The 12,633-nt window shown below is 33.6% G+C and overlaps 3 protein-coding genes across 3 annotated transcripts; 2 read left to right on the top strand and 1 right to left on the bottom strand.

Moving 5' to 3' along the window:
- Positions 1-732: 732 nt before the first annotated feature.
- LOC107904934 (allene oxide synthase 1, chloroplastic) lies at positions 733-2,734 on the top strand. Its single transcript, XM_016831478.2, has one exon. It carries the CDS (start codon positions 1,070-1,072, stop codon positions 2,639-2,641), a length of 1,572 nt encoding a protein of 523 aa, XP_016686967.1. The 5' UTR covers positions 733-1,069; the 3' UTR covers positions 2,642-2,734.
- A 2,853-nt stretch (positions 2,735-5,587) lies between these two features.
- LOC107902570 (protein JINGUBANG) lies at positions 5,588-7,256 on the top strand. Its single transcript, XM_041094452.1, has one exon. It carries the CDS (start codon positions 5,603-5,605, stop codon positions 6,965-6,967), a length of 1,365 nt encoding a protein of 454 aa, XP_040950386.1. The 5' UTR covers positions 5,588-5,602; the 3' UTR covers positions 6,968-7,256.
- Positions 7,257-8,929: 1,673 nt separating this feature from the next.
- On the bottom strand, positions 8,930-11,183 carry LOC107904933 (cytochrome P450 CYP82D47). The gene is made up of 2 exons (XM_016831477.2): positions 9,994-11,183; positions 8,930-9,689 (listed from the first exon to the last, which is right to left on the bottom strand). Exons 1-2 carry the CDS (start codon positions 10,948-10,950, stop codon positions 9,066-9,068), a joined length of 1,581 nt encoding a protein of 526 aa, XP_016686966.1. The 5' UTR covers positions 10,951-11,183; the 3' UTR covers positions 8,930-9,065.
- Positions 11,184-12,633: the final 1,450 nt, after the last annotated feature.

The following is a 12,633-nucleotide window of genomic DNA, read 5'->3' on the forward strand; positions in this document are numbered from 1 at the left end:
ATTTTTTACTCATGCATTGTGGTATATATTAATTAAATACATTATATTTGTTAAAATTCTGGTACAAAATATGTACCGTTTCATGCATCATTTAAAAAACGTAATGTGCCTTATCATAATATTCAATAAACAAAATAATAAATATAAAATAAGTCTCAAAACATGAAATCGGCAAATAACAACAAAAGGAAGTAAATAAAAAAACAAATAAATATGATAAAATCATAGAACAAATAAGGAAAAAAAAAACTAAAAGCTAAAGTGTGTGTTAGGAATTAGTTGGATAACATTTACAAACTAAACTTAAAAGGTGAAAAAAATCATTTTCAATCATTAAATTAAATTTGTTTCTATTTTTCCATAATTCCCCATGGGAAATTTTCCCCTTAAAAACAATATGCATTAAAAATTATATGTGGTAAGAATTTAAAATTATTATAAAAAATTTGTTACCATAAATTAATTTAAAATATATGGTAAAATTAAGCATTAATCCATACAATTAATTCCCGTAAATAACTTGAAAATATTCGGTGAGATTTAGCTGTAATTAAAAAACAAATGCTAAATGATTTTAGTATTTAGCATTAAGAAAAGGGTTTATTTTCATTAATTCAAATAATTATTAAATAATTTTTTGTTCTATGGGAAATCTTAAAAAATTAATATATATTTTAATATTTTACTATTCATTATAATAGTGATCCAAATAATTACACTTCAATTTAATATATAAAATTGATATTTAAATCCGTTTAACTGCAAACCGTCCACACGTGCCTATTAATTTCCTTGAAAAAAAAGGAAAAAGGAAAAAGAAAATATAATATTCAATAGTGCACACCTTTCATGACTGGATCAAGATATATTTGAAGCTTAATAGAAATCACCGACCGGTCCGACCCGGCCCCTCACCTCTTGCTTACGCCATTGTTGGCAAACATTATAAATAGAGAGTTGAAGACTGGACTCTGTCATCCACTTGCGACCCACTTCAGCTTATTATCATAATATCCCCCACCTCAACACCTTTCGCGGAGCTGAGGAAGCTCATTGTTACTCTATTCAAATGGCATCTTCTTCTTTACCTTTTACCTCTCTTCATCCGCAATTTGTTTCACCAAACACAAAATCATCGACCACTAGGTTGTCTTCTCGGCGGATTAGAGCCTCAGTGTCGGAGAAACCACCTGTTCCAGCGCCGGCAGTGGCGGTTCCAGCGAAGGGAGAAACCAAGCTTCCATTGAAGAAAATTCCGGGGAATTATGGGGTTCCTATTGTTGGTCCATTCAAAGATCGACTTGATTACTTCTACAACCAAGGCCGAGACGAGTTTTTTAAATCGAAAATCCAGAAATACAACTCGACAGTGTTTCGGACCAACATGCCACCTGGTCCTTTCATTTCTCAAGATCCAAAGGTTGTCGCTTTACTCGACGGTAAGAGCTTCCCCGTCCTTTTCGATGTCACCAAGGTTGAAAAAAAAGACCTTTTCACCGGCACTTACATGCCTTCAACTGACCTCACCGGCGGCTACCGAATCCTCTCATATCTCGACCCTTCCGAGCCCAAACACGCTAGGCTCAAACAACTCCTCTTTTTCCTCTTGAAATCTAGGAGAGATCATGTAATCCCCGAGTTCCAAGCCTCTTACAATGAGTTATTCGAAACGTTAGAGAAAGAAGTCGCCGAGAAAGGCAAAAGCAGCTTTCAGACAGCTAACGATCAAGCTGGGTTTAACTTCTTGTGCCGGGCTTTCTTCGGTTCAAACCCACCGGATACTAAACTAGGAACCGATGGTCCTAGTTTGATCAGTAAATGGGTACTGTTTCAACTCGGTCCGGTTCTTAAACTCGGTCTCCCAAAGTATGTTGAAGAACTCTTGATCCATACCTTCCCTCTTCCCCCGGCTTTGGTTAAAAAGGATTACCAGAGACTGTATGATTTCTTCTACGAATCATCTGGTTCCATTCAAGATGAAGCTGAGAAACTGGGTATTTCACGAGAAGAAGCTTGCCATAATCTGTTATTTGCTACGTGTTTCAATTCATTCGGTGGCATGAAGATCTTCTTCCCCAACATGCTTAAATGGATTGGCAGGGCTGGAATTAAGCTACACAATAGATTAGCAACGGAGATCAGGTCAGCCATAAGATCCAACGGTGGGAAACTCACAATGGCCGCCATGGAACAGATGCCATTAATGAAATCGGTCGTCTACGAAGCGTTACGGATCGAACCACCGGTCCCGTTACAGTACGGGAGAGCAAAGAAAGATATCGTGATAGAGAGCCACGACGCGGTGTTCCAAGTGAAACAAGGGGAGATGCTGTTCGGGTTCCAACCATTTGCAACGAAAGACCCGAAAATATTCGAGAGAGCGGAGGAGTTTGTGGGGGAGAGGTTCATGGGAGAGGAGGGGGAGAAGTTGTTGAAGCACGTGCTATGGTCAAATGGACCCGAGACTCAGCAACCGACGTTGGGGAACAAACAGTGTGCAGGGAAGGATTTCGTGGTGTTGATGTCGAGGCTTTTGGTGGTGGAATTGTTTAGACGTTACGACTCGTTTGATATCGAAGTGGGTAAGTCGGCTTTGGGGGCTGCCGTTACCGTCACATCCTTGAAGAGAGCTAGTTTTTAAGCCCTACAAGTTTTAGCTTCTGTCAATTGTAAACTTTGACAAAGTCAGTCATGTAATATGATAGAATATTATATCACATTTTTTTATAATTAATTATTTTCTTATTTGCATGGTTATATGTGGGATATAATCAATTAATATGATAGGCTTATTCCAAGTGCCAAAAACGAGAGATGCAAGGAAATGGTTGTAAAGTAGACGTGACAGCGGTGGAAATCATGATTGTGGGGACAAGTTTAGGCAACAAAAAGAAGAGTACTTGTCTTTAACTCTATGGGCTTTGGGTTATGACAAATCGTTGATATTTTATGCATATCGGCTAATGTAAGCAACTTTGAATTCAAAGTGCGTGTTAGACAGATGTTCAACCGAGAAGTGTTGATATACTGCGTCAAGCATCACGAGTTTACAACCCAAGTACTGTTGGATTCGACCTTTTTATCATTTTTCATTATCTTAAAACAAGTTGGGGGTAAACTAGTTTTTGTTTTCCTCCTTCAATTAAGAAAATTACAATTTTATCATTAAATTATTAAAAAATTACAATTTGATCATTCTATATGGATTTATCTGTTCGCATTACCTGCACCAATCGAATTTTTTTTTCTTTTTTTTTATAGTTTAGTTTTTTCATAAAATAATTTTAAACTTTATGAATCTTTGAACCAAAATTTAAATAATTTTTTTTCTCCAATCTATGACACTAACTATCAAATTAACTTGAACCTAAAATATATTTTTTTGCTCACCGTTTTGTATTGATCCACCATTCCGATCATCGAATTATCGTTTGGAACTCATTGGCAGAACTTAAAAAAAAAAACTTAGCAACCAAGTTACTTATAAAAACTTTTGAATAGTTCAACGATCAAATTGTAACTTTTTTTAGTTAAGTGACAAAAATGAAAACTTACCTATAGTTTAGTGACTAATGGTGTAATTTACCCAACAAATTTTTAAATTACCGTTTCATTATTATTATTTTAAGTAAACTACATTAGTATTAATCTAACTATGATTTTTTTTTCTTTTTTTGGTCACTTAAATATGAAAAGTTACAAGACGGTTACCCAACTATTAGTAATTTTCTTTTTTGGTCATATAACTATGAAAAGTTACAAAATGGTCACTCAACTATTAGTAAATTTCTTTTTTGGTCACTCAACTTTATTGAATTTTTGAATGTTTCCATTTCCAAGTTAGCCAGCTGGTGACCAAAGACGGCAAAATGGAATAATTTTTCATAGTTGGATAGAAACATAATTGGGTGACAATTTATTTTTTTTTATTTTTTTTCTGTAATCTATACTATTATAGTAAGGTGGGTTTTACCTTTTAACACGTGTCAACCTTAGCCTTTTGTTTTTTTATTATTATAATACAATAGTTAAATTTCAATTTTGATCTTTATTCTATGCCGGGATTTAAATTTAAATTTTTATACATTATTTTTTTACATGATTTGAGATCTAAATGTTTAGGGTGGGTTTGGATGGTCGGTGGGGTGCGGTGTGTTTAGCTTACTTTTTCTCATGCTATAGTATCGCTATAGTATCTAACCTCACCACCACTGACATTTTTACACTAATCGCAAGTAAACACATCGTCCATCCAAACCGACCCTAAACGATCAATATTATTAACTATTTTAATTAAATACTGACAACATTTTTCTTAAAAATATTATTCTTCAAAAAAACTTTATTTTATCAAGATAAATTTGAATGTCTTTTCAATAACAATTTTGCATTAACATTTTCAACGAAATAATTAAGAATGTTAATTATTTAGATTAACTAGTGTCATCATAATAGTATAGGAACCAAATTATACCAAATAAAAAAAATACAAATTAAAGCTCCGTTTGTTTCACTGAAAATGGCTTATGAAAAATAACTTATTTTTCTGGAAAAGTTAATATTTTTTTGTGTTTAAATGAATCTTTGTAAAATATTTTTTGTTATTTGACAGGTTTCCTAAAAATATTTCATGAAAACTATTTTTAATGAAACAAACATACATTTGAGGTTTTCTTGTATTTTCATTGTTCAACTGAGTTTTGTTTTGTATCTAAAAATTTATATTTTACATTGTTGTTTGTAAAACAAACAAGACATAAATATATTTGTTATAAAATATTATAGTATAATTTCCTTTTAATAATATAATAAAAACATTTTGTAATAAGTAATGTGATATATAAACTTAATAATAAATAATGCTTAATTAAAACTTAATTTAAATCACGTATATTACATATATGAGAGTATATATTGACACATTAACATTGTAAGGGATAAATGAAGCAAAGAATTGATTAAATAAATACTCATATGTATATAATTAAATTATTCATATTTTTATAAATTTAAAAATTAGTTCATATAGTTTTAAGTTTGAGTTAGTTCTACTTTTTTAAATACCAAAATTGAGGTTTAATCTCTCCTACTTGAAAAATGCCGTGAAAACCTAATCTTGGCACTCTCTAACTTCCTTTTTCTTCCCTCAATCCTCATTAGTGTCAGGTTTCAGAAACAGCTCAAAACAGACTTCTGCATCTCTTGCTTTTCTCTTTTTAGGAAGAACGAAGTCATCTTAATTATTATATAAAAAAACAAATCCTATTAAAAAAAGAAAACAAGCAGAAATTAAACCAATCAAGCATATACCATACAAACAAAAACAACCCAAATTGGGAATTAAATTAAACTACAAAGGAACGTTATTATTAGGCAAAACGGACCCAGCTGGATTCCAATGGCCATTCTCGACCTAAAGTAGTTGTTTTATTGTTTCTGATGTTGATTTCAACCCTCAAATCCCTCCCGTCCATCATATGTTCTTCATTTTCCTATATTTAGATTTGGCATTAGTTTTTTGGGTCATAGTTAGTTTCGTACTCTTTTCTTTTTTGGTTTTCGATTCTGTCGTGATCGTAATGAGAGACGCAGTAAGGTCACAATGTTTGCTGAGGCTGACGGCTTTCCAAGAGCCAGAAATGGCAAAACCATCCATTCTGATCCCAACATTTCCATCACTGATCCCGCCAGTGAAGATGATTTCAACATCCGATACAGCAGCGCATCGGCCGCCCCCGCTTGTTATGAAGTCAACAGGGTGAGTTGCGACGCTTCACCTTTGACTATGTCGCCTTGGAAGCAAGCTTCTCCTTTGAGCAAAACGCCATGGACCCATTCCGACGAAGCCAACGTTCCGGCTAATAGTCTCATCGGCTCCATTGTACGTGAAGAAGGGCATATTTATTCATTGGCAGCAACAAAGGATCTTCTTTACACTGGCTCTGATAGCAAGAACATTCGTGTGTGGAAGAATTTGAAAGAATTTACAGGGTTTAAGTCAAACAGTGGATTGGTTAAGGCCATTGTTATATCTGGTGAAAAGATTTTTACGGGTCATCAAGATGGGAAGATTCGTGTTTGGAAAGTGTCGCTTAAGAACCCCAGCATTCATAAACGATCTGCATCCTTGCCAACTCTTAAAGACATCCTTAAAAGCTCCATTAAACCGAGCAGCTACATCGAAGTGAAACGTAAGCGTTCTTTATGGATCAAACACTCGGATGCGCTGTCGTGTTTGAGCTTGAACAACGAACACGGTCTTCTTTATTCGGCTTCATGGGACCGGACATCCAAAGTTTGGAGAATTTCAGATTCCAAATGTCTCGAATCGGTTCATGGACACGAAGACGCTGTTAACTCAGTGATTTCCACCTCGGGAGAAATGGTTTTCACTGGTTCAGCAGATGGAACCGTCAAAGTGTGGAAAAGAGAACTGCAACATAAAGGAACAAAGCATAAGTTGGCTCAAACACTTTTACAACAAGAAAGCGCGGTCACTGCCTTAGCCATCAACGCCGCTGGTTCAGCAGTTTACTGTGGTTCCAGTGAGGGCCTGGTCAATTTCTGGGAGATTGGAAAGCAATTATCCCACGGTGGAGTCCTTAAAGGCCATAAGTTAGCCATTCTTTGCCTTGCGGCGGCTGGGAATTTGGTTTTCAGCGGGTCAGCTGATAAAAGTATATGTGTTTGGCGTAAAGATGGCAACATCCACACATGCCTTTCGGTGCTGACGGGGCACACTGGGCCAGTGAAGTGCTTGGCCGTCGAAAAAGATCATGAATCGGGGAATGACCATCGATGGATCGTTTACAGTGGAAGCCTTGATAAGTCCGTCAAAGTGTGGAGCGTTTCGGAGTTTGCTCAGGCGATGTCAAAGGTGGGTGGCCATGAGAGCATTAATAGAGAGGCTTTCCCGGTGGAAGGGAGCTATTCCACGAACAGCCGAGCCAGCCATAGTAGGTTCTAACAGTGAAGGAAGGGCTCATCTTCAGGGTTTTACTGCGGGTATAAAATTGTTGTATTGTGGAGAAATGGATATACTTAAACGAAAAATGGAGACAAATTAAGATAAAAGCTTTCTTAAATAAAATTTATCATCTGTTATTTGTCTAGCTGCCAAATCTAAAGATCGCATATTCATCCAACTTCAAGCTCCTGCAGTGCCTAATTTCTTAGTTTTCGAGGTTTTGGATAAAAGTCCAAAGATTAACAACTCAATATCTATATTGCGGTACCACAAACTATGATTTCACGTGGTTCTTATTTCTTTCTAATAAGATAATTACAAATCAGTTTTTTTAATACTTTTAATTAGATTTAAATTTTTTGAGAAAAAAAAAGTTAAAAATTAAAAATAAAAATCCGTCATTCTCCTGTTAGAACGGAATATAAATGATTTGAAAACACAATTTCATACAATTTATTTTCTCAAAGCCATAGGCAGGTGGCAATTATAATGAGATACCATCTATATATATATAACATTTCATATTAAATTATTTTAAAATCCAAAAAATTAATTAGTATTTAAGTGCAAGTATAATGAGAAATTTTAAAATGAAAATCATCATAATCAAAATGTTTAGCCTTTAGATCAAATTAAATAAATCAAAATTTTAGGTTTATCATTGAACTTACCTCACTATTAAAATAAAAAACACAACCCAAAATTAGTTTTAAAATATACATTTAATTATTTTTAAATTAATATTTATGTTCTAAGTATGTAGTTTTCATATGTACATGATAGAATTTTTTAAATTAATATTTACAAACAAGATCCACGTGAAACAAAATTCACACGAGCAAAGGTAAAACATTATCAGGGGTTATTTGAAAATATTGAAAAGCTTAATGTTTATTGCCCCCGAACTATACTCGTTTTTTCACTTGAGTATTTTTTTTTTGTTTCACATTAATTTGCCCATAATGTTAAAAAAAAAGCTAACACGTGGCTTATTAGAATGTGCAACGTTGTCTTCTTTTATATTTTAATATTATGTATATTATATTAATTTAAAATATATAAATAATTTAAAATTTTAAAAAATATATTTTAAAATAAAATATTATAAAATGTATAAATATATATTTTAAAAATTCAAAATAATATATAAAATTAAAAATTTTGTAAAAAATTTCAAAATTATTTAAATTTTAGAAACTTGAAAAAAAACCTTAAAATTTTCAAAAATATATATTCTAGAAATATTGTAATAATTTTTTTCAAAAATTCAAAACAATAAATGAAACATTCAAAAAAAATTAACTAAAAAAAATATACATTCTATAAATTGAAAAAAATGAAATTTTTTAACTTAGAAATAAAAAATAAAAAAATCAAAATATATAAAATTGAGAAATGTTTTATAATATATATTTTTTAAAATTTTAAATATTTTTTAAAAATTGCAAAATAAAAAATTATGAAAATATTATCTTGACTTGAATGGAGTGTTAGTTAAAATTTTGGTCACACCCATTTGACACAGGTTCGAACCGTGCAGTCTCATCTCTCACCTCTAATATTGTATAAAAATTATGAAAATATTAAAATGTTAAAAATTTAAAGGAAAAGTCTGTAAACTATTAGCTAAAGTCAAAGAAATATTGTTAAAATGTTTAAATTTTTTTTTAAAATTATTAACATTATTTTTTCTATTTTTTTATTTTTTGAATTTATATATATTTTAATTTTAATAAGCATGAATTTCATGTAACCCATTCTCATCGGCGTTGTATGTCAACAGAATTTGTTATCGCTATTATAAAAATCAAACTAAATTGGGTAACCAAATAATAATTTTAAAAATAAAAAATTTAAGCATTAAGCCATATTAAAAACTAAACTATGCTAAAGTAGCCTAATCCACACTATCTACTGACTATTGTCATCTTATATTATGGATTTCCATTAGAAGAGGACTAATAGGGGAGAGTTTTGACATCCATTTTTCAGGTTCAAATTACAGTCCTAGATTGTCCCTTGCTCCCATTCCTATGAGAACATGCGACCTTATAAATATATAATATTCCAGCAAACAACTATATATATATAGGTAGATTTATTCATACAGATGAGGGGGAAGACGAGGTGTGAAAACAACATTAAGTGGCGTGGCTTTGAGATTAGTCAAACCGGCATCCTCACGCATGTCGACTTGCTCATCGAACGGTGTCGTAATCTCGAACGATTGCAGCAGAGTCGCAAGGTTGAGATGTAAAACTTGAAGAGCAAATGAAATTCCGGGGCAAACTCTTCGACCGCTGCCGAATGGTATGAATTCGAAGTTTTGTCCCCACACATCCATGTGGTTTTGCGTTGTAAGGAACCTTTCGGGTCGAAACTCGTCGGGATCGGACCACACTTTGGGATCTCGCTGAAGCTTGGAAATGTTTACAAGAAGGCGTGTGCCTGCCGGAATGAAGTATCCGCCGGTGATGCAGTCTTCGACGGATTCATGCGGTACAGACAGTGGGGCGGCGGGGTATAATCGGGTTGTTTCTTTGATTATGGCTTGGAGATAGACCAAGTTCTTGATATCGGATTCTTCCACTAGCCTGTCTTTACCGACAAAAGTGTCTAATTCATTTTGGGCTTTCTTCAACACATCGCGGTGGTTTAATAGTAACGATAGAGCCCATGTTATCGTCACTGTTGTTGTGTCGGTTCCACCTAAGATTATCGCCTTGCAAAAGGAACGAAACAGTTTTGAAGATAAATTCTACCATGGGATTCAAAATTCAATCAACTGTACCTCTTTCTCCAACTGTGACGCTTCAATAATTTTGGGCTTAAATGGAGAAAACAAGACATGTGAAACCCACTCTATCTCCATTTATTTTGTAAAAATTAATAAAACATTACCTAAATTTTCAGATCCAAAGGCAGCGTGGCTTAATACGTTGATATTGTCCAATCTTAATTCTTGACATAAATATCGGATTTAAATAATGAAAAAAATCAGAAGCGATTTGTGGATAAGAACTAACCAGGCAGGTAGCTTTGTTGATTGTGTCAGCATCATAAGAAGGGTGGTCCTCAGCATCTTCAAGAAGCGACAACATCATGTACATGAAATCATCATGTTCGCCGTATGATTTGCCTGAATTTCTCTTCCGTTTATGTTCCTCCAAGCATTCCTCAAGAATTTGGTCCAGTTTCTTTGCCGTCTTCTTCATCGCCTTCTCATGCCCACCCAAATCCAACCACCGCAAGAACGGCAGCGAGTCCGCCACCGTGAACGTCCCTGTCAAATCGAAGAAATCTCTCACCGATTTCCGCCGTTGCACGTTTTCTTCTTCCTCGTGTGAAGTTTCAACCTCGGAGTATCTCTTCCCGATAACAATCTTGAAAACTGTGTTTATGTTCAAAGTCCAAAACCATCTATTCATCTCCACAACCACCGGTTCCGAACAATTTTTGGTAACTAACTCGTAAAGCCGTTTGATTGATGCTCTGATTTCCGATTCTCGTACATGTCTCAGCTTTGCCAATCGGTAGTTGGACAGTACCTCGAGCGTCGCTATCTTGCGAACGTGACGCCAGTAAGGGCCGTAAGAGCTGAACCCAAACATGGCGAAGTTGTATCCCAAAAGCTCCGCCGCTAGAGTTCTGGGACGACTGGCGAAGGCTTTATCGTTGGTGGTGAAACACTCTTTAGCCATTTCCCAATTGCTTACTACTAGTGTTGGGTGCATGCCTAGCCTGAAGGTGAAGATCGGCCCGTATGCGTCGGCAAAGTTACCCAAGGTAATGTGGGCTGGTTTTGGCCCTCCTAACAGGTGGAGGTGGCCAAGAAATGGCCTTGCACCGCCAATTTCTGGTGGTTTTTTCTCCTTGCCTGAGCTTTTTCGAGTAATCACGGTTGTAAACAACAAATAGCTAAAGAGCAAAAAGGCAAAGATTCCAGCCACTCCAATTACAGGGTTTGGAAAGAAAGTTCCCATGGCAGATAGTTCGAAGTTCTAAACTTTGAGGTCTTTGGAACGAAGATAAACGAATAAGGATTTAGAACGAATAGTTTTGGGAAGCATGAATGATCAAACATAATGCATTCAATTTATAATTCTTATTCATTTTTACATAATTTTATTTTTTAAAAGGGTTACAAATATAATTATAAATATATGTGTCAATATATCAAATTACAACAATACAAATTATCTTAATTACATTTTAATCATTAACATTATCAACTTATAATATTTTAATCACGCATCTGAAGCCTTAACCATAAAATCACATGATTTAATATTTAATTTCATCCATGAATTATTGCTTCAGTTGTTCCTTTTACAATATTTTCAAATATAATTCTAAAAATATAAAAAAAACTTTTAAAAATTATTATTTACTTTTTGAAATGATAATTTTAAAAAAATTATAATTATACCCCAAAAAAATAGAGATGAGAAGAAAATCTAGCTCTTGAAGTTAGGGGTGTGCAAAATTCGGTTAAAACCGAAAAAATTCGGTTAACCGACCGAATTCGGTTAATCGGTCGGTTAACCGAATATTTTCGGTCGAGGGTCGGTTAAGAATTTTTTAAATTTTCGGTTAACGGTTAAATCGGTTCGAAACCGGTCGGTTAACCGAAAAAATTCGGTTTAACCGAATTTTGTAAGGTAATAGGCCTTAAATTAAGCCCAGCCGGCCAACCCAATAATTTTTTCTCCTCCAGGCTCTAAGCCCAAGAACTAGGCCCAAGAACAATTCATGTTTCATGTTTCATGTTTCACGATTTCATGTTTCATACTGCATGTTTCATGTTTTATTCTGTACATTATAGTGCACGTAAATTTATAATGTAAATACTGCATTATACTGCATGTTTCATGTTTCATGCAATACTGCATGTTTCATGTTTTTTTTCCCAAGTTTGTAATGTAAGTTTATTTATTTTTAAATAAAAATTTTATAAATAATCTGAACCCAAATTTATATCCACATCTTCTCTTGAGCAGCAGTACGTGTCTTTCAAAATATGAATTAATTGTAAATTTATTTTATGTGTTAAAGACTTATGTAATGTTTTTAATTATTTAGTGATTCAAAAATTTATGTAATGTTTTTAGTTATGTAGTGATTCAAAGACTTATGTAATTTTTTTAATTATATAGTGATTTAAATCGGTTAAGTTGGTTAAATCGGTTAAATTGGTTAAGTCGGTTAAGTCGGTTAAATCGGTTAAGTCGGTTAATCGGTTAAATAGGTTAAATCGGTTAATTTTTAACCAAAAAAAATCATATGATTTTCGGTTAATTCGGTTAACCGACCGTTTAACTGAAAAAAATTCGGTTCGGTTAATTTTTTTTAAAAAAATTTCGGTTCGGTTAACGGTTAAAAAATTTTGGAGGTCGGCTAATTCGGTTTTAACTAATTTGAGTTGGTTAACCGGTCGGTTAACCGAATGCACACCCCTACTTGAAGCTGGCACACAAAAAATACATGTAAATTTTTAAAAAATATATATAATTGAATTTATAATTAAATATATATTTTATTCTCTCTACTTTATCGGGAAAAACGGAGTTTTTTTTCCAAAAATATGATTTCGTGAAATCCCAAAACTCTTATTCTATTTTCCTCTTTTTAATTTCTAGTGCAAAAAGTCATTTCTATAAAAAAAG

Source organism: Gossypium hirsutum, chromosome D05 (assembly GCF_007990345.1).
Source record: "Gossypium hirsutum isolate 1008001.06 chromosome D05, Gossypium_hirsutum_v2.1, whole genome shotgun sequence".
Lineage (NCBI taxonomy): Eukaryota > Viridiplantae > Streptophyta > Magnoliopsida > Malvales > Malvaceae > Gossypium > Gossypium hirsutum.